Source organism: Sus scrofa, chromosome 13 (assembly GCF_054392235.1).
Source record: "Sus scrofa isolate SSC_HxYL_T2T_F1_AM1 chromosome 13, Sscrofa_HxYL_maternal_Yorkshire_Landrace_v2.0, whole genome shotgun sequence".
Classification (NCBI taxonomy): Eukaryota; Metazoa; Chordata; class Mammalia; order Artiodactyla; family Suidae; genus Sus; species Sus scrofa.
In genome coordinates, this window is record NC_139395.1 from 165,435,560 (window position 1) to 165,461,276 (window position 25,717).

The 25,717-nt window shown below is 38.9% G+C and overlaps 1 protein-coding gene and 1 long non-coding RNA gene across 3 annotated transcripts; one reads left to right on the forward strand and one right to left on the reverse strand.

The window, feature by feature from the left end:
* LOC146397744 (uncharacterized) lies at positions 1-25,717 on the reverse strand. The gene is made up of 4 exons (XR_014824878.1): positions 23,378-25,717; positions 22,593-22,711; positions 2,683-2,798; positions 1-485 (listed from the first exon to the last, which is right to left on the reverse strand). It is a non-coding gene; the product is annotated as an uncharacterized LOC146397744 (long non-coding RNA).
* RETNLB (resistin like beta) lies at positions 10,681-12,132 on the forward strand. 2 transcript variants are annotated; one of them, XM_005670236.4, is made up of 4 exons: positions 10,681-10,685; positions 10,869-11,020; positions 11,203-11,283; positions 11,866-12,132. In XM_005670236.4, exons 2-4 carry the CDS (start codon positions 10,894-10,896, stop codon positions 11,991-11,993), a joined length of 336 nt encoding a protein of 111 aa, XP_005670293.1. In that variant the 5' UTR covers positions 10,681-10,685; positions 10,869-10,893; the 3' UTR covers positions 11,994-12,132. The 2 variants fall into 2 exon arrangements, with proteins under 2 accessions (XP_005670293.1, NP_001096680.1); NM_001103210.1 differs by lacking the exon at positions 10,681-10,685 and having other exon boundaries at positions 10,893-11,020; positions 11,866-12,059.

Genomic DNA, 25,717 nt, shown 5'->3' on the forward strand with positions numbered 1-25,717 from the left:
TTTAATATGCTAAAATTTATTTAAATATTTTGGATAGTTTAACTGCTATAAATAATAATGTAAGGAATTTTAAGAATATAAGTCTTTGTGCATATCTCTTTTTTTTTTTAAAGCCTAAGCCCATAAAGTGGAATTTCTGGGTCAAAAGAAATACATATTTTAAAATGTTTAAACACTTTGCCAAATGACTTCTCATAAAAATGTATAAATATTTTATGTTCTCAGCAGAAGAATACTATGAGGAATTACTGTTTTTCCCTTTTTCCTTAATCCTGGAGAATCTGAGAGGTAAAAACTGACATTCAGGAGTTCCTGCTGTGGTGCAGTCTGTTTAGAATCTGACTGCAGAGGCTTGGGTCATTGCAGAGGCACTGGTTCTATCCCTGGCCTGGTGCAGTGAGTTAAATGATTTGGCATTTCTGCAGCTGTGGTGTAGGTCTCAGCTTCAGCTTAAGTTCAGTCCCTGGCCTGGGAACGTCCATATTCTGTGGGTGTGGACATAAAAAGAAAAGAAAAAAAAAAGCTGACATTCGTAGAAATTTCAGTTTTTATATCATTGTTAATTAATAACATTAAACATTTTCTGCATTTTTCATCAGCCATTGCATTCTCTCACCAATTCAGTCTACAGCTTGTCCCTCCCCCTGGAAATACCAAAGAGAGAAATTAAGACATCTTAATGGAAAGATCTGTTCATAATTGTTATTATATTAGTCTCTTTTCTATAGACAAGTAGTTAGCTGTAAATGCAAGTGCTTAAAAGTGATCAGAATTACGGCTCACTAATTGAAGAGACCAGAACTGATGGGGCAGAGAAGAAGAAAGAAAGAAAAAAAAAGGGAGAAAGAAAGGAAGGATGGAAAGGAAGGAAGGAAGAAAGAAAGGAAGAAAGAAAGAAAGAAAGAAAGAAAGAAAGAAAGAAAGAAAGAAAGAAAGAAAGAAAGAAAGAAAGAAAGAAAGAAATGAGGGAGAGGAGAGAGGGAGGGAAAGAGAAAGAAAAAGAGTTATTTGCTTAGGAAATAAGTCAAAGAGAGGTAGAAAAAGAAATCTATAAATAATCTTATGAGCTGAGGTAGATCAGGAAGATTTAAAAAATTAGTGTTGACTGGATGTCTATGTAATGTTAGACAAGAAGAACATGTACTATGAGAACCAGGGAGACTGGACAAACCATTACTGCATCTGGGGAAAGCTAGGGTTGACCCCTTTCAACCCAAACTCAGTGACTGTCCTTAAAAAAATGACAAAAGGCCCTGAAATCTCATGTATATATCAACAGCATGAGAGACTCTGGCTTGGCCCTCAAGTTGACTTAGGATAGAACCAGAGAGAAAGATAAATTCTTAGGTCAATATTCATCTGCTCACTTATTCAACTAACCCCCAACTGACACCTGTCTTGTGTCATATACTGTGGGTGCTGGAGATACAAAGAATTAAGAAATGATTCTTCCTTCCAAGCAACCTAAAATCTAATAAGGCATCAGACATTAGAGAAAAGAAACAACTGGGAAGGGAAGAGACACCTGCTGGTGTCTGATTACTTAGGCTATGGACCTACAATGTTTCCACGGTGAAACCTTTATACTTCAAGTATTTTGTGGCATTAAGCTTGTCTCACTACTAAGAATAAACAAGTCAGAAATAAAACTTTGTTCCAAAGCAAATCTTAAACCTAAGCACTCCCAGTCAGTAATCTTCCATTGTTTGTTATCAAATCATGACCAATACTAGAGGATTCTAGGCTCACTTGTGTGCCTGTAATCCCTGGTGCAGAGCCCAGGGCACCCGGTCCAGACTTCCTCCTTCTTCCTGATGGGCCCTCATGTGGGATCTCAGTGTCCTTTCGTGTTAGTGGAATTCAATCACACTTATCTTAAGCCTCAAACTTTGAGTCTAAAGAATCATCTAAATCCTAAAAGTATGATTCCAGACCTAAGATTCTAACAAGTTTGAGTGTGAGTTTCAAGGTGAGTGTGTTGGAAGCTCTTTTCCTTTTCTTCAGTAACTTCTTTGGCCCCTTTGTAAATCTGGCACCCTTCTCCCCGTGACCCAGTCCAGCATTCCAGGAATCTCAAGAGTAGAGTGAATCAAAAACTAGCCAGATATTTCCCAACCCATGTTCTATTCCTGGATACATGAAGATTACTTACCAGTTAGTTTTAAACCAAAGATTAAGATAGGAATTAAACAGAACCTGGTATTAGGAAATGCTATCACGATAGACATTTGACAGCCAGGTGGCCATATGTGTAGACAGCAAAACCAGAAGCCCAATTAGGCTCTAGAAATCCATATTTATAAATCATGTATGTTAGCTGCTTACCATATATGACCAGTTACCATGCAGCACAACAATACTTGTATAATTAAAGCACATGAAAATAAATTTTGTGTTAGATTTTGTCTAACAAAATAGAGAGGTAGAGATAGAGGTACAGGATATGATCAGGCCTCTCAGTTTGTCCTTGATCTGTTCTGCTCTACTCTTACAACTTTAAGGAATTAAAGAGCACATGGCTCCCAAACTGCCTGAACCTCCCCTCACCCTGCTCCCTATTTAAGTGATAGACAATCAGAGGCTCTTTCAAAAAAGCATCGATTGGAGAGTCAGATGGCTGGGCATCCACCCCAAGAAATATGGCAGGACTGATCCTACCAAAGACCTTGGACAACCCATTACCTTTTACTGCCTCCTCTTAGGCATGGGGCAATTTCTCCACATCTCTCTTCTTTCACAGCAGCTCTTGTGGATCTCCCCCTTCCTGAATCAGAGCCTTGGACTCCTCCATTTCTTCTCTTTAGCCAGCACATGCACAGACACGGACAGAATAAGATGTGGGAAAGAGATCACTGAGGGTGGATAGTGGCCATGGCACCCAGTCCCAGGGTGAATCTGACCATGCAGATCTGACCTATGTCATCTTTGAACTACTCCACAGAAATACTGTCCATTTTCAGGAGACTCCACATACTTGTGCTTCCACTAGCTTCTACCAGGCTCATCCGCTTTCTTTTAACTTCCTTGTCTCTATCCTCTCCTCCAGACTCTTTCCTTTCATTATTCCTTCCCCAGTGTCTCTCTCTGAAATCGTTCTCCACCCAGTACCTCTGTCTCTCACCTAGCTGAATCTGTTAGCCAAGCGTTACCACAACTAACTCGACGAGAGATAATGCCAAGAACATAACATTTGTCCTTATTTAACATTTCTGGCATTCAAAGGGACAACAGCTTTGGACAAATCATTTCTTTCAACCATTCTAGGATACTCTTTTTTGGCCACCAGAATGCAAATTCTTGTCTTAGAGCCAACTTGCCCCTGACTGGAAGCTTGATGAGCAGAGAGGCTTTATGGTTTCACAGCTAATTGAAAGCATCAACTCATCAAGTTTCACAGAACCAATTTTCCCCTCTGCTTAATGATGCAGAACTCTGCATTCTCAATCAGGTACCTATGCAAACTTTGAGCAGATTCCAAGATGATTCTTGAGAGACATTTTGCCCTACCTCCAAGCAATTCCATGACTACTCTCTATTCAGGATGAGTCAGCCTCTCAGTTTTTATCTGCATCTCAATTTTTACATCTAATATCAACTTGACTGATTTCTTATGTAGTAGCTAAAGTATATGAATTCACATGATGAAATAGCAGCACTTAATGCCTCATCAGAGAGCACTCCAACTCTAGACAAAAACAGTTTTTTCTATTATACTTGAGAGATCCGTAAACTTCCTGTAGCTCTTGATTTTCTTGGTCTCCTAATTTTTTTTTTTCAGATACACCATGAGCTTTTTAAAAAAATTAGGCATATATTATAATGCAATTTAAAAACTATAAACATGTAGTAATATATAATGTTTACTCTAAAATATATACAAAACAGAAAATGTTAAAGAATGAGAAAAATAAATAAAACTAGAAGCTCTGCTATCTACTTCTTAAAATCCAATGGAGTATTTTGTGCCATTTTAGGGCTCTACATTCCACCCTGAAAGCCCTTGCTCCCATGTATAAAGGAAGTCACAAGAAAACAGTGCTCTGCCTTAACCTGTGCAGATGACCCTGCTCCAGTCCCATCTTTCCTATTTTTACTTTTCCCAACTGTCCAGTTACTTTTACCCAGATTTATGTCTGCATTCTTTGTCCTATGCTATCAACTTTTCCAACTTTATCTAAAATTAAATGCAAAGCAATAAGTGGAGAATTGGATGAGGAGAGGAGATAAGAGATGAAAAATGTAACTCCACCTTTAGGTCATTGGGAAAGACGTGTACTCTTTGGAAGAGAGTAGTTCTAAGGAAGAAGAATGTTAAGAGATGCCACTTAGTTTATCATGGATTTTGAAAGAACTAAAACCCTTCTACCACGTTCTCTGTGTAGGGTTTTCTGAACACTTTCCAGTAAGGCTGAGGTGGAAACTGCCTTGCAGTGGCTGATTGCAGACAATTTTTTAATGCTGTAATCAGTGACTACCAAGAATAGGAGTTCAAGAAAGAAGCAGGGTGCATCATCTAGAGCGAATTTAAAAGCAATAACAAATCTGAGTAAAAGTCAATTCAATTTCTATTATCACAATGTACAGAAGCTTCTAAATAATATCAACACTAAAATACTCCTCCGAAACATTATTTGTTAGACTTAAAAACACTGATGTTATTGTTGAGTTTTAATAATATTTATCTAAGCTTCAAATTAGCACACTTTTATTACTTATCTTTCAACAAGCACTGAATTCTACATGGATGTTAATTCAGAGTACATCCAGTTATACGTTTGGGCCCCCTGTACTTGGCCTCAGCTATATGCCTTCATTTATAAGTCAGTTTGTAACAATTAAAACATTCAGGTTTGCTTGTGTGTGTACAATTTCTATCCTACTATGTATTCCTGCAGTTAAATAGTAGAAGCTAAATAAGCAATAGTAGCCTGGTGATCTTTAAGATGAATTAACAGAATTTGAATTACATCAATTTGGCAATTCTATATGTTATGCTGAATTTAATTGTGCTTAATATTTAAATTTGGGGTATGCAAACTGAGAGGTATAATATTTTTGTTTGATAAGTGCAAATTTTAATCCACGCAAAAATATAATGAATTTAAACAACATCTTTAAAATTGACATTTGCGCTTTTTTTTATGGCCACACTTGTAGCACATGGAAGTCCCCAGGTCAGAAATTGAATCCAAGCCACAGCAGCAACCCACTCCACAGCTGCAATTATACCATAGCTGCAGTAATACTAAATCCTTTAACCCACTGCCCCAGGCCAGAGTTTGAACCCATGCCTCCATAGCGACACAAGCTGCTGCAATCAGATTCTTAACCAATTGTGACATAGTGGGAACTCTGACATTTGCACTTTTTAATAGGTCTTTTTGTTTTACAACTAGAGAAATAATGATTATTTCTGAGTATTACATAATTATTACTGGAAATGCTTTTGTTATATAAGAGTTGGGAATGTTAAAGAATGATCCCTTCTGGGGGAAGGGTGGTGTGGGGAGGACAAAATACGAAAAGGGGTCAACTATATGGTCATGAATGAAAACTAGACTTTTGGTGGTGATCATGTCTGTCATATACATGAAACTTACATAATGTTATAGATCAATGTTGCCTTAAGAAAAGAAAAATCTTGAAAAAGTAATAAATTTCATCCAATTACTATTAGGTCTTAAATAAAATTCTGTAGAGGAAGGAAATGGAAATATAAATTTAGGAAACTAGTAATAGTGTAAATTTTTATTATTAAATAATTTTACTTTTTAAAACCTATTTTTAATTTTTTAAAAATTGTATCAAAATATACATAACGTAAAATGTACCACCTTAACCATTTTTTAAGTGTTACAGTACAGTTACGTTAAGTACATTCACACTACTGTGCAATCAATCTCCAGAACTCTTTATCTTACACAACTGAAACTCCATACTCATTAAATAATTCCTGATGTCCCCCTCCTGCAAGCCCTCACCACCACCGTTCTATTCCTGCCTCTATGAATCTGACCACTCTACACAGCCCACATAAGTGGAACCATATTCTATTAATACAAACTTTACTTTTGCATTTTTAAAAATGGGTGGTAGCTATCATATTGCTATGATACATAGATTTCATTGGGTAAATTTAATAAGTTTTATACTTTAAACTCTTACTCTGTCAGAAATGAAAGCTTTTGCCACTACCTAAACTTATAAAGTTCTGTATATCAATTCAAAAAATGTTAGACAATAAATAATTTTCCAAATTTCACTTAGTTGTATGTGAATAGAAAAGAAGCCCAGTGATCCTAATTCTATCTTCTGTTTTATACATGAGAGATGAAATTATTTGACTACAAAGACCTAGTTGACTGCAATGGATCAGAAAGGATCTAAAACACCTGACAACTAAGAGCTCCTTCCAAGCATAGGGTCTATTGTCCAAAAATTGTACACATTTTTTTTTCCCATTTTAAGTCGACTACTCACATATGATCTTATATGTGAATACCTTGACTAGCCAAGACCTTTTGTAATTAAAAAAAACCCTATGTCCCGGATATGTTATATTTTTATATTATATACTATTATACATGTAAATAAATGAACCTGTATTTGGTAATACAGTTAGTATTTTGTTTTAAGGACGATTAAGCATATCAGCCTCCCTATGATTAATATACTAATATGGACTTAGAGAGAGGAGAGTATCCAGAGGACCCATTCAGTCAAAAAATACAGAAAAATAAACCAAAGCACAGTGAAGTAAATGGCTCCAAATAGCCTTCAGGAAATCCTGCACCATACTTGAAATGTCAAAGACATAATTATGTGACTATCCATACATATTTTTTAATCTTTTAGATGGGATTCTTTAATGAACTTCAAAATAAATGAATGGGATAAAAATATTAATAATTGCCTTTGAATGTCAAATACGCCAGGCATGCCAGTGACCATATGTGTTACCCAGAGAAGGTGGTCACTCTCCCGTAGCCCAGGCTCATTTTAACCCAAGGGTACCCCCATGATTCTGCTTTCTTCTCTTTTCCTATCATTCTCAACAAACCCATTAGTCAATGCAATTTCATTCATATCTTTAAGCCAATCTTCTTCTGGTGATCCACTTCCCAATCTGTTGCTTTCTTTCCCTGATTCCCTTAAAAAAAAAATCTGATTTCTCTTCTATTAGAGTTTATCTATGCTATTACATCATGTGTGGACTGATTACTCTCAGATTTGTATCGCTGACTCTCACCTTTTCCCCGAAACCCAAACTTGTATTCCCAATTGCTAAGGCCAGAGCTCCATCTGGATGTCTAATAAGCACATTAAATTCATCATGATTAAACATGATTTGCTGCTTTTTGCCACACCTCCTCTTCCCCCAGGATCCATTTCAGTAAATGGCATTGATCTTCAACAAGCTGTTCAGAACATAACCTTAGTCCTTCATTGCTCTTCCTCCTATGCCCCGTGCCCAGTCCATGAGGAAACCCTAAAGAGGCTCAACTCTCTATAACAACCCCAAACCATCCAATCCTCATTCCTTCCTTGGCTACATCTGAGACTGAGAACTTTGCAAAAATCTGCTGCCTGCTTGCCTTGTTCACCTGTTTTCCCTTTAATCTCTTTTCCACTATAGTGGCCTTAGAAAGCTTTATAAAACATAAACCATCTCATGTCACTCCCCTGAGCAGAACACTCCAGTAATTTCCTGTCAAATTTACAACGAAACCCAGAGCCTTTTCGTCAGCTTACATGAGCTGTATAATCCAGCCTTCTTTTATGACATCTCTTTCCCTTTGGAACTTCATTCTCTCCAGCCACACTGCCTTTGTTGCTATTCCTTCACCACAACAGCCACTTCACTGCCTTGGGCTCTTGTTCGTTCCTCAGACTGGAACACTTGCCCCAGCTTTTCCTATGACTTACTCACACTTCTCCAGCTCATTGTTCACAAGTTACCTTTTCTGAGATGCTTTCCCTGGACACACTGCAATCTGTGCAACACTCGATTGCCTTGCCTTAATTTCTTTCTTTATAGCTTTTTTAGGTTTTTTTATTATAGAAAACATCAAGCGTATTCATAAATAGAATAATATCAATATCCAGCTTCAATATTAATCAATACATGACAATCTTATTCATCTAAATCCACAAGCTCTTCTAACAGTTTATTTTGAAGCAAATTCCTGACATCATGATTTTTTCCGTAAATATTGCAGTGTGCATCCATAAAAGATCAAAGTATTTAAAGTGATCACAATATCACCATGATTTCTAAAATAATAATTCATATCAGCAAATATTTAGTCAATATTCATATTTCCCTAATAGCATTCTAATTTTTATTTTTATTTTTTTCGAATCAAGGTCTATATAGGATCCCTATTTTGAGATTGGTTAAAATTGACTTCTTTTGGCGTTCCCACTGTGGCTCAGTGGATTAAGAACCCAGCTAGTATCCATGAGGATGAGAGTTTGATCCTTGGCTTTGCTCAGTGGGTTAAGGATCCAGCATTGCTGCAAGCTACGACTTAACTTGCAGATTGGCTTGGATCTGGCATTGCTGTGTCTGTGGTGCAGGTCAGCAGCTACAGTTCCAATTTGACCTATAGCCTGGGAACTTCCATATACTGTGGGTATGGCCCTAAAAAGAAAAAAAATTGATTTATTTTTCTTCAAGGCATTTTCCAGTATCCAACATATATTTATCTCCCATGTTATAATGTTGTCTCAAGAGATCAAGGACCTTGTCTCTGTTGCCCACTGCTGAAATGCCAGAGCTAGAGTTGGTAGACGAGAAGGTCCATAAATAGTCATTGAATTAACAAATGAATTAATCTACCAAACTTCTATGCCAAATCCAAGAGTATGCTATCTTGCTATAACTCCTTCCTTTCCTAAAACTCCTATCTGGTAATTAGGAATCATCTTTGAGAATGGGCCTTGGAGATGCCAACAAAAGGCAAAGTTGCCAGAGAGAGATGTGCAAAAGAATAAGCTGTCCACTGGAGGGCATTTCTAGGGAAGGGGGCAGTGAGGTGGTCCACAGGAGAAGGAGACCCAGCCTTCCCCACCTGACTTCCTCCAGTAATGGTCATCCAACAGACGTTTTCTGCTTCTTCATCTTGTCCTTGAACTATGGGATTCAGTCAGGGTAACCATGTGCCCCATCCCAGAGGATAAATCCTAGCACTCCTGCTCTTCTTGGCCGTATATGAGTCTTTACCTTTTCACTCACTATTCCAAAATCTAAAAGGTTCTAAAAACCTAAAAGTCTTTCCTTAAGTTTGAGACTAACCCATTTAGCAGCAAAACCTGGTATGCCCTTGTGTCAAACTATTCATGGTCTTTATTTCATGTTTTGTGACTATTCATACATATTGCTGCAGACATATTAATTTGTTTCATTATAGGATTTTACCCTAGATTCCTGGTAAGAAGTATAGCATAATCTATAGAATTTTCACTCTCTTACCTTCTAAAATATGAAAAAATTTGAGTTCTGAAATATATCTTGGCCCAGTGATCTTGAATAAGGGATTGTGGAGCCCTGATCAACTTCTTAGCCACACATAGTGGGAAAGAAAGTCATGTGACCGGAACTTAGTAATAAAGTGAAGGGGAAACCTTGATCTTCTAGAGGAAAGTCTTGCTTCTAAAATAAAAATGCAGGAGTTCCCATCATGGCTTAGTGGGTTATGAACCTTAGTAGCATCCATGAGGATGCAGGTTCAATCCCTGGCCTCACTCAGTGTGTTAAGGATCTGGTGTTGCCATGAGCTGTGATGTAGGTCACAGATGTAGCTTGGATTCTGAGTTGCTGTTGTTGTGGTGTAGTCCATCAACCGTAGCTCTGATTCAACCCCTAGCCTGGGAACTTCCATATGCTGCAGGTGTGGTCCTAAAAAGCAAAAAAATAAAACATAAATTTGATCAAAACCTATAAAAATAAATAAAATAAAAAATGCAAAACCTCAAAGTGAATGGGTAAAGACTCAAGGTGAGTTAGGGTAAAGCTTACCCTAATTCTTCCTTCCTGATCAGGGTCTCAGTCGAGGATATGATACCTGAACTTATGACCATGAGGACACAAGATCAAGGATGAAGAGCCACTGAACTGAGGATGGTAGAGAAAAAGAGGGAAAGATCAGGCTGGTAATGACTCTGTTGAGCTTCCAAAAGAAGTCTGGCATCAAGCATCATGCTTCTGGTTAAGTAAATAGAAAACTCCTTTGTTTGTAAACCAATGGAGGTCAGGCTGTTACTTTCCTACAGGTGGGATTAGGCAAGAACAATAAAACGATGTCTAAACAGGTGGTAAATATGGCCCTAACTCAACAGATTTTAAAGTCACCTCTTCCCTATGAAGGATTAAATAAGAGTCCTATAATATGTGGCACTCAACAGATGACACAGGTGCTGGCCTTATCAGAAGAATAGAGAGGAAAGTACAGAAAGGCAGGAGGCAGAGAACCAGCATAAAGGCAGTTGTTGCTTATCTTGGTCACACTGAAGTTTATCATGTTTGCATGCCACACTCCAAGGGGCAATTCTTTGAAAATTTACTGGGGAGTGTGTTTGTATGTGGGTGTATGCTTGTGCTTTAAGGGGTTCCCAGGTCAATACCAGGTGGTATAAAACATCCCTTCCTGACCAGTCTTTGCAGACCTTTTCTAACCCTTTTGGTAAGTGAACCTGCTCTGCAGCCACCCTCCCCGATTCTCAAAACTGCTTAGAGAGCTCCGGGCTCCTCCATTCTGACACTGATGTCCCTGCACCTCTCCTCTCTTGAGACGCCACATTCACTTCTTTCCTTCCCAGCAACACTGAACTCTGAGATCTCAGTTTCTTTCTGTCTTTCCTCCCAGGTTCAGGACGCTGCCTTTCTATAGGATGAAGCCAACTTCTTGCTTCCTTCTTATCCTCATCCTCCTTCTTCAGTTGATAATCGCAAGGGGTTCTCAGTGTTCCTTAGACTCCCTTGTGGACAAAAAGATAAAGGATGCTCTCAATCGTCTAGGTAACTGAATGGGGTCAGGTGGATGGGGAAGGGGATGGGGGAATAACCCTGATCATAAACCTTACAAGCTAGTGAGCAGTCTGATTATGGACACAGTAGCACCCCTAAGGTAGAAGGGGACTTGAAAGGGGATTATGGATGACAGAGATTATGAGCGATATCCCTTCTTCTGTCCTACTCAGAGCTCAATCCCTCTGCTCCAAGAAAGAGGATCTCATGTTTCAGTGTCAAAAACTCAGGCAAACTGTCTTCCTGCCCTGCAGGTGAGTAACACTTCAGGGAGGAATGGCAAGTATGATACCCTGTGCCCTCCCCTGTCCATCCCCAGCACCCCCCCCCCATGTTTGTATTATCCTGGGACTGACTCATAACTCTCTGTTCCCAGATCTCCCTTCCCATTCTCATTTCCTTTAAGGATTCTGCTGAGGGATCTTGGGTTTCTGCCTCTTCCTTTCCCACCCTCCTTTCGTGGTCACATATGCCAGCCCTTCCTTTTTTCAAAGCCCTGCTATGGTCATGTCACTACCACTCCCCCTGCCTTCATCTCCCTCGGTCTGTTCTCCTATTTTGGTGGTTAAGGGCCAAGATAGAGGTGAATTTATCATGAATCTAAGGTAACATAAATTCCCAGGGCCCTTACTTTCACAGGTCTCTTCTGTGACCCTATACTTAATTTTTTTTAGTAGTTTTATATTTTTTCCTTAAAAAAGGACCTTCAAAATTGAATTCATTTTAGACCCCACAAAAATAGATCTACCTCTGGGATGAATAGGGATGAAAGATGATTATGGGGTGATCAAAATCAAAGAGTTCTTCTAATGTCTACATCTTGTGTGCTCATGCAGGGACCGTTGTCACTGGCTGTGCTTGTGGCTATGCCTGTGGTTCCTGGGATGTCCAGCATGAAACCACATGCCACTGCCAGTGCAACACAGCAGACTGGACCGCTGCCCGCTGCTGCCGCCTGACATGAGAGGGAGGAGAATGAAAATCTAATTGTCTGACAGTTACTATATTGAAACCATGATCCCAACCAGAAAAACTGACTCAAACTATCCCTTTTATTTGTTACAACTCTGCTTCTTGGGTAATAAAATTTTTTTTGCATCTTTCTGCATTTGTATTTTTTATATTATCACCCACGGCTTGGGACTCCTCTAGCCGGAAAATGTTTCCTGCATCTCAATCACTCCATCTCAGCAAGAATTAGGAAAAAATATGGAGGGATTGACACTCCAGCCCCCTAGTTCCCTCATTATTTAATGAAAGGATATCAACTCTATGCCAGACACTTTGCTTGGCCTTAGAGATGCAGAGAAATGAAATGGCACACATGTCCTTACAAAGCTCACCAACAATAGAAGAGTGGGGAGACAGACTTTCCAGCATGTAGGCAGGCAAGCACAGCTTTAAAAGAAGCAATTTCCAGATTTCTGACTATTCTCTTTCCTAGACTTAGGTTCCAGAGAGCCTCTTTGATCAAGATGATGATTTGCCATTGTTTTCTCCCCCATAACAGAAGGAAACCCAGCCCTTCCTTGTCATTGAACTTTACCTTGATTCATTGCCCTGGGATATAAAAATCTGCAGAATGCCAAAGGAAGGATTCAAAATATTGACACCAAGGTTAAGTGAGCCAATGACCAAACAAGTCCTTTTACAAGTTGAGAGGCTTCCAGTTTATGACATAATGTTGAAGGAGGGCATAATACAGTTACCACCTGATAGATCATCAAAAATAATTTTAATAACAAGTTGCAGTGAGATTTTTAACAAATAACTCAAAAGGAATTCAAAAAAATTGAACAACGTTACTACAGTAAAAACTTTTCCCTTTCTACCTGCTTAATTATGAGGAGTAGGTATCTTAACTCATAACTATGAAAAGAAAACTAGGAATATAATCAGTTTTAAATTTATCTAGGATTCTTCATTCATGGGCATATAAACTACTTGGAAAAAAATCATCTCCATCTCATTTAAGAAACACATTTCCAAAATTACCCCATCTTTCTTGTTTAAGAAACACATTTGCAAAAGGTACCATTTGTGTTTATTATTATTTATCAAAATTTGTTATAAATGCCTTGTTCAGTTGGGTACTGTTAACCATTGTAACAACTTAATACTCCTATTTATGGTAAATAGAGTGAGTCTTTAAAAATATGAACTAAATAATATCACCTTCCTGTCCAAAGTATACATTCCAATGATTTCTCATTACACATAAAATAAAATCCTAAGTATCATGGCCAAGAAAACCCCGCATGTACTCAGTGGTTATATATTTGCTTGCTTTGTTTCTGATTCTTTGCTTGCTTTTTCCTGGATACACCTGCGTTCTAGGTGCTCCCATAAGTTGTGGCCACCCTCCCACCTCAGGGCCTTCCTACTCTGTGACCTCCAGATAGTTATATGGTTCCCCACACCCAAGATCAAACAATATTTTTCAGAGAAGAAGGCTCTGTCTCTTGTCTTTCTTCATAATGCTTCTCTGTGCTGAAATCATAGTATGTATTTATCTGTCAGTGTATTAATTATTTCCCCTAGTGGAACATGTGGTTCAGGAAAGATGAAACCTCATTGAATTTGCCTATCATTGAGTCTCCAGGGTTGCATGGGGACACATATCTTCCATGTTCAATTCTGCTCCAAATCCTACCCCATTCTCCAGCCATTCCCAGATAACAACATCTGTCTGGAAGATTCATCCCAAAGTCCCTGCCTTCTCTATGGCTTATGGGTTCTTGGAGCTTCTGGTGATGGAGGGATGAAGACTGTACCTAATACTGTTTTTTTTTTTTTGTTTGTTTGTTTGTTTGTCATTTTTGCTATTTCTTGGGCCGCTCCCTCAGCATATGGAGGTTCCCAGGCTAGGGGTTGAATCGGAGCTGTAGCCACCAGCCTACGCCAGAGCCACAGCAATGCGGGATCCAAGCTGCATCTGCGACCTACACCACAGCTCACGGCAACACCGGATTGTTAACCCACTGAGCAAGGGCAGGGACCGAACCCACAACCTCATGGTTCCTAGTCGGATTCGTTAACCACTGCGCCACGATGGGAACTCCTATACCTAATCCTGTTGAGCTAAGACATCATGTAGGAATTCCCAGGCTGGACACTGCAGTAGTACAAAAAGGAGTTACCTGTCAGGCTCCTTCCCTAAAGGGAATGGCAAGAAAACTGACCACATGTAAAAAAGTGTCTATTAACCATGGCTTTTGGCTTTCTGATGTTTTGACCTCTTGAGACTTTTATTGACTTTGGAGGGACAGTCACAAGCTCAGGGAGACATTTGTCACATTGTGAGCAATTTTTGTACTATAAGCAGTGGACAGCTGGGGAAAATATATGTAGCAACTGAATCTCAAATCCTCTGAGCAGAGTTCAGAGCTGAAGTCTCATCCACAGTCAGGGTCAGACTGTCTGGACGGCATTTGGTACAGCTCCCCATCCAATGTGTTAGAACAGTTGGCCCAAGAGTTAGTTATGGACCTGGAAATGGACCCTACGCTGATATGAAAAAGGAGTCCGTGAGTTGTATTTACCTATGGATCAGTGCTGTGAAACACCCAGGAAGGAACGGAGGAGTCTTTTGTCTTTGGAGAAGACAAAGAGAAATTGGCAAGTGCCGAAGGCAGCTGGTAGTTCTTCCTGTAGCTTTCTGGCATCTTCAGGGCCAGTCACCGATGTAGGATTTCTCTAGAGAATCATGAGGCAGGAGTGGGACATCCACTGACAATGTGTACAGCTTCCCCAGGGAGAAATCTTGACTCTACTGCCTTTGGGATCCAGCATCAAGGAACCTGCTTCTGACTGTAAACACACAATGACCACTCAGAGTCTACCTCTTAAAATCTGCAATGATTTGTACCAAGCTGACTGGCTCTCAATTCCTCTGGTAAAAAGATAAATCATTGACTGTTAGAGAATCATATAGCCCTGGCCATGATTTATAGGCAGTTCTCATCAATTCTACACTTGGCACTTAATATAAAATAAAAGACTCCTAGTTATTGGAAGTGTGGATAAAAGAAAAAAATGGAACCAATATCCAATGTTCCCATCCTTTTCCACACAGGTCCAGTATGGACCTCACAATTCTGGGTACGCTTTCCCTGCAAATGGGAGTGCCTTACATCATTGACTGTGTAATGATTTAGGTCATAGTTCCACTGAACAGGCACCATATTTTCTGTTCTCGGAAGAACTAGAGAAGTATGACTGGTGTTCAGATCTTCATTCTAATGGTAGGGTGGGAACAGCAATGGAGCAGACCTGGCATGGGATCCAAAGTCAGACCTTACAGTGCTGCTCCCCACTCTCCTCCTCACTTCTACCCCACTAAAACCATCACAGTAAAGCTCTCCTCCCCACACGTCTTGCCTTTGAAGTTTGTTACTCTTTTAAACAGAGTTGGCTTTATTTCTGTCGAAGACTCCATTGAAAAATATACATTTAATGACCAATATCTTTAATGGTCTATATTACTGATCTTATCGTGTAACCCAGCACAAAATTTTCTTTGTTCATGATGCTGGTAAAGCCAGAACATACTAAATATTTCCTGAACTTTCGCCTTTGGAAGAGAAAAATTGTAGCAATATCCTACAAGGAAAAGAAATCCCACAAACAAGGCTGCTTTATTTTTACTCCCCAAATTCCTAAAATACCATGATTATGAAGAGACTAGGAAGTTTTTCAGAAATCTATATATTATTCAGTGATTTTTGATAATTATTATTTATGAGATGAGATTGGGGAGGTAGAGTATCCAAGACAGGAAACAGTAAAAGGAAATTAAAGCCAAAAATATGTGTGCATGTGTGTGTGCATTTAGTTCTCTATAATATCTATTTAAATGCTGAATACACCCTACGTATACTTCACATGTTTCCCTTTGGGTACCTAGAATAGTATCATTCACAATTTTTTTAAATCAAAGAATTTTATTTTTTAGAACAGTTTTAGGTTCACAGTGAAATTAAGAGGATATTTCAGAGAGTTCCCATATGCCCACTGTTCCCACAGACAAATAATCCTCTTCTATAGACAATCCTTCACCACAGTGGTCATTTGCTATAATCAATGAACTTGCATTCAAAGTTCTTAGTCTACATTATTGGTGTTGTACAGTCAGTGTGTTTTGAAAAATGTTAAAATGACATATATCCAGCATTGTAGTATACAGAATAGTTTCACTGCTCTTAAAAATACTCTGTGGTCTACCTATTTATCATTCCTTCCCCCAACCCTTGGGAACCCATGATCTTTTCCTATCTCCCACAATTTTGTCTTTTCCAGAATGTCAGATAATTAGAATCATACAGTATTTTACCTTTCCACATTGGCTTCTTTCATTTAGTAATATGCATTTAATATGTCATCATGGCTTCATAGCTCATTTCTTTTTAGCACTGATTAATATTCCATTGTCTAGATGTACTACAGTTTATTTATTCAGCATCTTGGAACATCTTTGTTGCTTCCAAGTTTTGACAATTATAAATAAAGCTACTAAAAACACCCATGTGCAGGTTTGAGTGTGGACATACACTATCAACTCCTCTGGATAAGTACCAAGGAGCATAATTGCTAGGTCATATGGTAAGAGTATATTTAGTTTTGTAAGAAACCACCAAACTACCTTCCAAAGTAGCTGTACCATTTTGAATCCCTATCTGTGATGATTGAGAGTTCCTGTTACCCCACATCCTCACGAGCATTTGATGTTGTCAGTGTTCTGGCTATCGGCCTTTCTAAAAGATATATAGTGATTTTCCATTGTTGTTTTAACTGGAAATTCCTCAGTGACATATGACGTGAAATATCTTTTCATATACTCACTTGCCATCTGTATATCTTCTTTGGTGAAGTGATATTCATGTTGTTGGATCATTTTTCAATTGGTTGTTTACTTTCTTATTGTTGAGTTTTAAGAGTTTTTAAAAAATATATTTCAGATAACAATCCTTTATCAAATATGTATTTTGCAAGTATTTTCTCCCAGCCATGGCTTATCTTTTCATTCTCCTGATATCATTTTTCACAGAGCAGAAGTTTTTAATTTTAATATATCTAAAAAGTTACCACCATACCCAAGGTCATCCAGATGTTCTCCTATGTTATCTATGAGGAATTTTATAGTGTTGCAATTTACATTTAGATCTATGATCTATTTTGAGTTAATTTTTGTGAAAAGTATAAGGACTGTGTTTAGATTTATTATTTTGCATGTGGATGTCCAGTTGTTCTAGCATCGCTTGTTGTAAACACTATTTTTTTTCTCCGTTATATTGCCTTAACTTGTTTGTCAAAGATCAGTTGACTATATTTATGTAGGTCTGTTTTGCTCTCTCTATTCTGGTCTAACAATCTGTTGCCCTATTCTTTTGCAAATACCTCATTGTCTTGATTACTATAGCTGTATAGTAAGTCTTGAAGTTGAGTGGTGTCAGTCCTTTGGCTTTGTTCTCAATTAATATCTATTTGGGCATTCTGAGTCTTTTGCATCTCCATATAATTAAGTTTGTTTATATCTACAAAACTACTTGCTGGTATTTTATGGGATTGTGTTGAATCTATAGATAAAGCTGGAAGGAACACTCATCTTAACAATACTGAGTTTTCCTATTTATGGACATGAAATATGTCCCTGTTTATTTATTACTTCTTTAATATTTTTCATCAGAGTTTTATAGTTTTCCTTATATAAACCTTTGCTATGGACTGAATTCTTATATCACCCTCAAAATTTTTACTCCTCAATGTGATGGTATTAGGAGGTGGAGATTTGATGAGGTAATTAGATGAGATCAGAAGGGGGAAACTTTCATAATTGGGATTAATGCCCTTATAAAAAGCCATAAGAAAAAAAAAAACTTTCTTCCTATCTCTGCTTTCCTCCATGAGAGAATATAAAGAGAAGTTAGCAGTCTATATAACCTATAAGATGGCTCTCGTCACAACTCAACCATTCTAGCACCCCAGTGTTGGAATTCCAGCCTCTAAAACTCTTAAGTACTAAATACCTGTTGTTTGTAAGCTACCCAGTCTATGGTAGTTTGTTAAAACAGACAAAGACAATTGCTACTATTTTATTAGCTTTATACCTAAGAATTTAAATTCTTTGATGCTAACAAAAATGGTACTTTTTTAATCTTTTATTTATATGTATACTTTTTTCTACTGTACAGCATGGTGACCCAGTTACACTTACATGTATACATTCTTTTTTTTCACTTTACGTGTTCCATCATAAGTGACTAGACACAGTTCCCAGTGCTACACAGCAGGATCCCATTGCTAATCAATCCCGAGGGCAGCATTCTGCATCTCTTTACCCCAAGGTCCCAGTCCCTCCCACTTCCTCCCATTCAAGGAGGACTTTCAGCACAATGTTTAAAAAGCAGTGGTAAGAGAGGACATCCTTGCCTTTTTCCTGATTTTTGCAGAAAAGTTTTCATTTATTTGTATGCTCCCTGAATTTCAGAAGCCAGAGCTTCTGCATATTTATGCAGTAGAAAATATAACATGGACCATTTTGGAAGACATTGGTAATCTAGTAAGCCATCATTGGGTGCTTATCTTTAGCACCACATAAACTATTTTTTGAGGTATTAAGCATTATTTTAGTTAAATAAACCTTCTCTTATTTAAGTGAGAGGGATTGTTATATTTCTTTGGAAAATCCCAAATAGAAGAAAATTCAAATCACATAATCTATAAGGGAAAGCTTACATTAGTACTAAGATTTGGACATACTTCCTTAGTGAATGGAGTTAAGATAGAAGAGAAGGACCCTGATTTTGAATAGAAACTCCTTTAAGGCCCTAAATAGACTGAGAAGACAAGGAAACAGTTCTATAACTCCACAGTGACAGTACCTGTCTGAGCAATAATTGCTATTTGGATGTTTTGTGATGTAATTTGAGAGATGCTAAGAAAACTCCCTTTCTTCAAATGTCCTTATCCTTTCTGCTCCAAACACTATCAGGGGCTTAATTTGGAGAGTGTCCTAATTAAATACACACTCTCATAGCAGTGGTCCTACTCTGAGCCTTACCAAACAGTATCATTTGTATAATGGGAGAGACAGTAGAAACTAAGATAGAAAAATTACCAAGGCAGAGCTTTCACTATTTACTTTGGAGCTCGGCCTTGGAGGGGAAGGGGGCAAAGAGTTTTCTCTGTTAGTCAGATATAGCTGAGGAGTAAGTGGTGGAAATGATGAGCATGTGAGGGTGCATTTGTGGGGGTGTCAGGAGAGAAGGACTGAGAAGGATAAGAAGCTGAAGACTGCCTGAGATGGAGGTGCTTAGATGAAAAATGGTAGATTTCCTCCCACTCCAGTCTGAGAGTTGGTTTTCAAGAAAAATCATTAGAGTGATGCTTAGAGTTTTCATTCATTATGGAAAGCCCTGAGAGAGAAAAAAAAAAAAAAATTTGTGAAGCCCTCACTGGCATATTGCTGGCAGGATTAGGACAGACAAACAGGTTTCACAAGGGAGGGACTCAGTGTACCACCTAATTACATGCTTATCTTATGTAAGCAACTAGCACCAGAGATTTATGGTTAATAAGATAAGCACAGGTTGTGTGAGTCACTCACCACATCTAGTGGTGTGTAACACATTAATTGTTATCGATTGTGTAAAATTTCACATTTCCAGAGAAAAACACACCTTGGTAAACTACATTGGGTGTGGTCTTCCAATAGAATTGCTCTCCTTAAGAGTAAAGTATTTCCACAGAAAAGGAAATCATGGGCATGGAGAACAGGCTTGTTGTTGCCAAGAGGAAGGGGGTGGGACTGGGAGGGACTGGGAACTTGGGGTTAATAGAAGCAAACTATAGCCTTTGGAATGGATAAGCAATGGGATCCTGCTGTATAGCACTGGGAACCATGTCTGGTCTCATGATAATGTGAGAAAAAAGAATGTATACATGTATGTGCAACTAGGTCACCTTGCTGTTCAGGAGAAAATTGACAGAACACTGTAAATCAGCTATAATAGAAAAAAATAAAAATCATTATTAAAAAAAAAAGAAAGCAAAAAAAGTAGAGTCTTTAAGTCCTAATATCCATAATAATAAACTCTTAATTATATAAAACACACACACATGATTTATGAAGACATTAAAAGGATTTACTGATGTAACATTTTTTGAGTTATTTAATCAACACATTTTTGCTCTCACTAATGATAGCTAGTTCCCAGCTTTCCCAGTTTCCCCACCCATTGAATTAATGGAGTCATTTCTTAAATTTTCATCTGAAAGCTGACTTCTTTGAATGCCTAGGAAGAAAATAATGTTTCAGATCAGGGCTTTCTGGAAGCAAAAAAAAAAATTGAACTAAATTCAAATTTTTTTCATGTATAAAGAAAGCTGACGTCTGATCCTAGAGTCTTACCAAAAGCTGATATTCTATGTCTCTCTTCTGTCATGGAAAAACCAGATACTAGTCTGTGGTTTAGGACATTGTTCTTTGAAAAGTACAATTTAGGCATCATTGTTAGCAGCATCTAGACAAAGTTTCCACTGCTAAAGTACCTGTCTCTCTCATACTGAGAAGAAGTGGAGAATAGGTTTGGGTCTGAGGTCTTTGATCTACTCTCAGATCTTTTATAGTGCTTGTCCATCCTTCTCTCTCTCATCATGTGCATGCCTGAGCATCAGTCCAATGCTACCTCCTCACAGATCCTCCATTCCAGGTTATATTAAAAGTGGAGAGTTTAGCCATCATTGGCTTATTTCCTCCAAAGACCTAGACAGAAGAGTGGAGGTCTAGTTCCTATTGTTTAAATATCCATGTCACTTAATAAGTCTAAATCTTCTTCTGGCTTGGACATGATAACCAACACAAACTCACCTCGGATTCATCTGGGGTGGGGGGACACTCATCTTTGAAAACTTAAACATCTGCATCTTTTCTGTGGGGGAAAACTATTAGCCATCTCTTCAGGAAAAAAATCCTCAATAAATTAGGAATAGCTTTTGACTGGCTTTTTTTCCAAATCCCATTTATACATTTCAATAATTGTAAACATAGTTTTAAAAGAACAGTATCAGTCTGTTCATAATGTACAGATTTTGCTAGGCAGTCACGGGAAGAAGATAAAGGGTGAAGATTCAATTAGAAAAAATAAAAGTGAAAAAGAAAGGGCACCCAAAAAAGGAGGGAAAATATAGGTGGTACTTATGGTCCAGATAGTACAGTATAGACCCATTTCTCTCTGCTAAGTACAACTATTAAGCCTGGGAATAATGCAAGAGGCAACCAAAGAAGAGCTCTGAATGGTGGAAAGAGGAAGCCAAACTAGTTAGGGACCCCAGAGCTGGAGGAGCGATTCATGGTGGCAGAGTGTCTTATAACTTCCTCCTAACAGAAGATGATCATGGAAATGGAATTCTCTTGTGGCCCCAAAGGTTAAGGACTGGGTTTGTCACTACTGTGCTGTAGTTTGATCCCTAGCCCAGGAACTTCTACATTACATGGGCACAGCTAAAAACGCAACAACAACAAAACAGCAACAAAGAAAGTCATGGTGGTTCAGTATTTTCTAACCTGAACCCACTGATAGCAGATGACCTAGGTAGATCCTGAGTGAATGGGAGCTCCCCTGAAGCTCTGAGCAAGACCAGCATCATCAGCAAAAAGTATCATTTGGGAACCTCACTGACAGTGAGTGAACAAGGGGAAAACTTTTGTCTCCACAGGATTTGAGCAGCCCCTCCCACAGAGACAGCAGAAGGCCAAGCAACAGAGAGATTCTGCCACAAATAGTCCAACTCAAGCCTACTGTCCCACACTTTTACACATCAAATGGCTCAGCCTGGAGAAAATACCGTTCCCTCAGGCAAAACAGGCAGGAACCAGGGGGAACCCTTGTGGCACCATATGTGCCAAGCAGACCAAAGGTATCAGTGCAGAAGCTCTGAAAATCAAATTCTCATTGCAACCACAGCCCATAAATACACCAGCATCTGCTTGCTAAACCTAAACAGGGTAACTGACTATTATAATAACAGATTTAAAATTACTACTATAATAACATTTAAATGTTTCCTAACATAATGTCCAGGACACAATGAAATCACTCATTCTAAGAACAAGGAAAATCACAACTAGAATAAGTAAAGAGAATGAATTAACACCAGTATTAAAATGAATCAGATAATGGGTGCATTTAGTGCTCTGAGGACTGTGAGACTGAACATGCATAAAGTACCCAGATGAGAAAGGTAGATTTCTTCTATACACACACTAAGGAAAACTACCTATGGGAAATACTCCGGTGAGGGAGGCTTACATGAAAATATACAAAGCTTGAAGAATGATAAGAATGAGCAAAGGAGTCTGTGAAGTCTCTAAATACCACTGGGGCAAACTAGAAACAGGATTCCTAGAGAGGGGAGAGACCAATAAAGGCTAAGTCTATACTCATCTCAAGTAGATATCCACTGGTAAAGTTTAAAAAAGAAATATAATCTGAGAGACATGAGACAATACAACACTGCAGTGGTAAATAGATTTTTAAACTAATCTTATAAATAATGTTTGTACCTGATAATCTTCCAGCCCAGGTGTTGGGTACCTGCATCCGTGGAAAAAAGTGATCGCCTCTCAGCTTTGGGTTTCAAAACTAGCATCTTGGGTCCACGGTGAAGCAGTGTTCTTGAGGGCTAGAATTTATTGAGCAAGATAAGGATTTTTTTTTCCATTATAAAACACTGGTTTTACATAATAATGACGAAGTCTAGAGTCACTTTAAACCATTAGTCAGATAAGATGGAGGGTTTAACTATATAGGAGTTCTTCACCTTAGCAAAGAAAGAGCCTTTCAGTACTGGAGAACCTTAGGGAGATTAAGATGGGACAGAACTACATATAGAAACCACCTATATCCCCAAGAAAAGACCCAGGCATATAACCACCTCCCACCCCCAGTTTGAGTCCCTGAGCCCTGTTTTTTGAAGCTGGGGGAAAAAGGTGAAAGACATTGCAATGGAAGCCCTAGATCAGCTGAGGATATATCTACGAATGTCTAGACTGGTGTTTTCCTCCCAGCATTTCTTGGAATTGTTAAGTAGCCTCAGTAGAAGGAGTTGCCCTCTCAAATAATCCCAAGATGATGGAGGAGGGCCTTAACCTACTGAGCCACTAGGGAACTCCCTAAAAATTACCATTTTTACAAGATGCTAAGTTTACCTTGAATTGGCAAGACTGTTGAAAATCATGTAAAAATATGACTCATTTGTGTAATATCATATAATTTTTAAGTCCAATGTACACAGAGTAAGAATTCTCTAAAGAGAACTACGTACATGTAAGAATAGAGTAAGGCAAACCTGTATACAGATCAGTGACACGATTTGTGATCTCTGTCTGGACTTGAGTTATGTCTGATCTGCTCCTCTCCAATGTTATTCATCTCCTCAGTCCATGGACTTGCTTTCCAGCTCACTCACATTTAAGGGAAGGTCTCTGCAATTAGTTAATGAAGAAAGAAAAACCATCTTCATGTTGTACTGGTACTCCTGGACAGCTCCTGTAGTATGGTTCTATTTAGGATTGGCCCTGACAAATAGCAGAGAAGGAAAATCCTCCCAGAGGGCAGAACTTTGGTATGAACTTTGGGCTTTCCACTGCATTTGAAAGAAAAGGCAGGAGTTCCCATTGTGGCACAGTGGAAATGAATCTGACTCGGAACCATGAAGTTATGGGTTCAATCTCTGGCCTTGCTCAGTGGGTTAAGGATCCGGCATTGCCACGAGCTGTGGCGTAGGCCGCAAATGCGGCTCGGATCTGATGGTGCAATAGCTCTGATTGGACTCCTAGTCTGGTAACCTCCATATGCCATGGGCGTGGCCATAAAAACAAACAAACAAAAAATGTTTAAAGGCAACCTAAATGATGGCCATACACTTATTTACAAACAGTGGCTAATGGATTAGGCCAATGATTGAAAACTAGTGATAAGCGAGACAGCATGGGCGATGTCCCCTTTTGAAAAAGGCGCAGAATATGAAGATACTTGCCCCACACAAACGTCTAGCAGAGGTCATTCTCCGTGGAGGTAGTTTTTAATAATCAGGAGAATACAATGACCCATTTTGTAGATGTCAATCATCCTCTATCCCCAGGCATTCCACCACTTGCTCAGTGGTCCCACATATAAAGGGATGCCAGCAGATATGAACAGGGATCAGCAATATGTACTTCTCCTCGCCAAGGCTGTTTGCCTGATACCATTGTTGAATACTCATCTTCCCAAAATCAGAGGTCAACAGCTAAGCCTCCGACATGGCAGCATTCCCCATGGGGGACCAGCCAGCCACCTAATAGCAGGCTGATTATTTTAGACACTTTTCATCATGGAGAAGGCAGCTCTATGCCTGCAAAAGTACAGACATATTTACCAGTTTAGTTTTGAGTTCTTGGCCCATAAGCACCTCTTCCAGAATTACCATTTGTGGATTTACTTATGATCACCATGGTAATCCCATATAACCTCATTTCTGAGTAAGGATTACATTTTATTTATGGAAAGGATGACAATGGGATTATTCCATAGAATTCACTGGTCTCACTGTGTGTTCCTGAACATAGGACCTCCTGGCTTGATGAAACAATAATAGATTCTGCTACAAGTTCAGTATGGCGGCATCTGGGAGATAGGCTCCTGGGAAACTGGGATGAAGTCCTACAGGATGAAGTATATGCCAGTTCCAGAGCCAGACTGCACATGTCTGGAAATTAAGAAGTAGAGGTAAGTGTAGCCCCTCTCACTATTATATCAAATAACACATTTGAGGACTTTTTTGGTACCAACCCATTGCCTTGGGCAACAAAATTATGAAGTCCCTGATGCTCAGAGGAGATTTAGTAAGGAATACAAGGGATGGGGCCTTTGAATTGGAAACTAGGGCTGCCCCTGACCTTTTGGGGATTCTCATGTGAATGATCCGATAGGCAAAGAAGGGGGATTCTGTACTGGCTGGGTTATTGGTTCTGATTTTAAAGAAAGATAAGGTTGTTGCTCCAAACGAGAGTAAAGGAAGTCATTTAGGGGAGTCAGTGGAGCTCTTCTTAGTTCTTATTTGCCTGTAATCCTAAGTACTGAAAACCTCAGTAAATAAAGAAAGGCAGAGCCACCAAAAACTCAGATCCTATAGAAATGAATGAGTGAAACCTTCATTCTCCTAAAACCCCTGTCCAACTGAGGTGCTGGCAATGGGTAGGGACCATGAAGTGGGTGGTGAGAGAAAGATACTCCATCAACCAAGGCCTTGTGACTAGCTATGGAGGCAGAGATATTAGAAGCTAGACTTTATATTGATTAATTGTTTTTTATTTCCTTTCTTCTCTCCATTAACTTTTATGGAGAGCATTGGGTGGTGGCTAATGCTTTTGGTCTTAGTTTTTTTGGGGGGAGCATTCATAGCCAAACTCCCCCCCACACCAGGCCACTGTGTTCCACCAAATCCAGGTCTCCTATCAGGGGCTGATTTCTAGGTAGTTTCTCTTCCGGTTTTGGAATCTGCTTCTTCTCCTGACCCTTTATTAGACTGTCCTTACTTACCCAGCTGGAATGTGAGTTTGTCTCCTGCTATAGTTCCAACAGGTATAATCACCATTAACATGTCTATCCTTCCCACTCCCTTGTCCTTCAGGGAGTACAAAGTGTT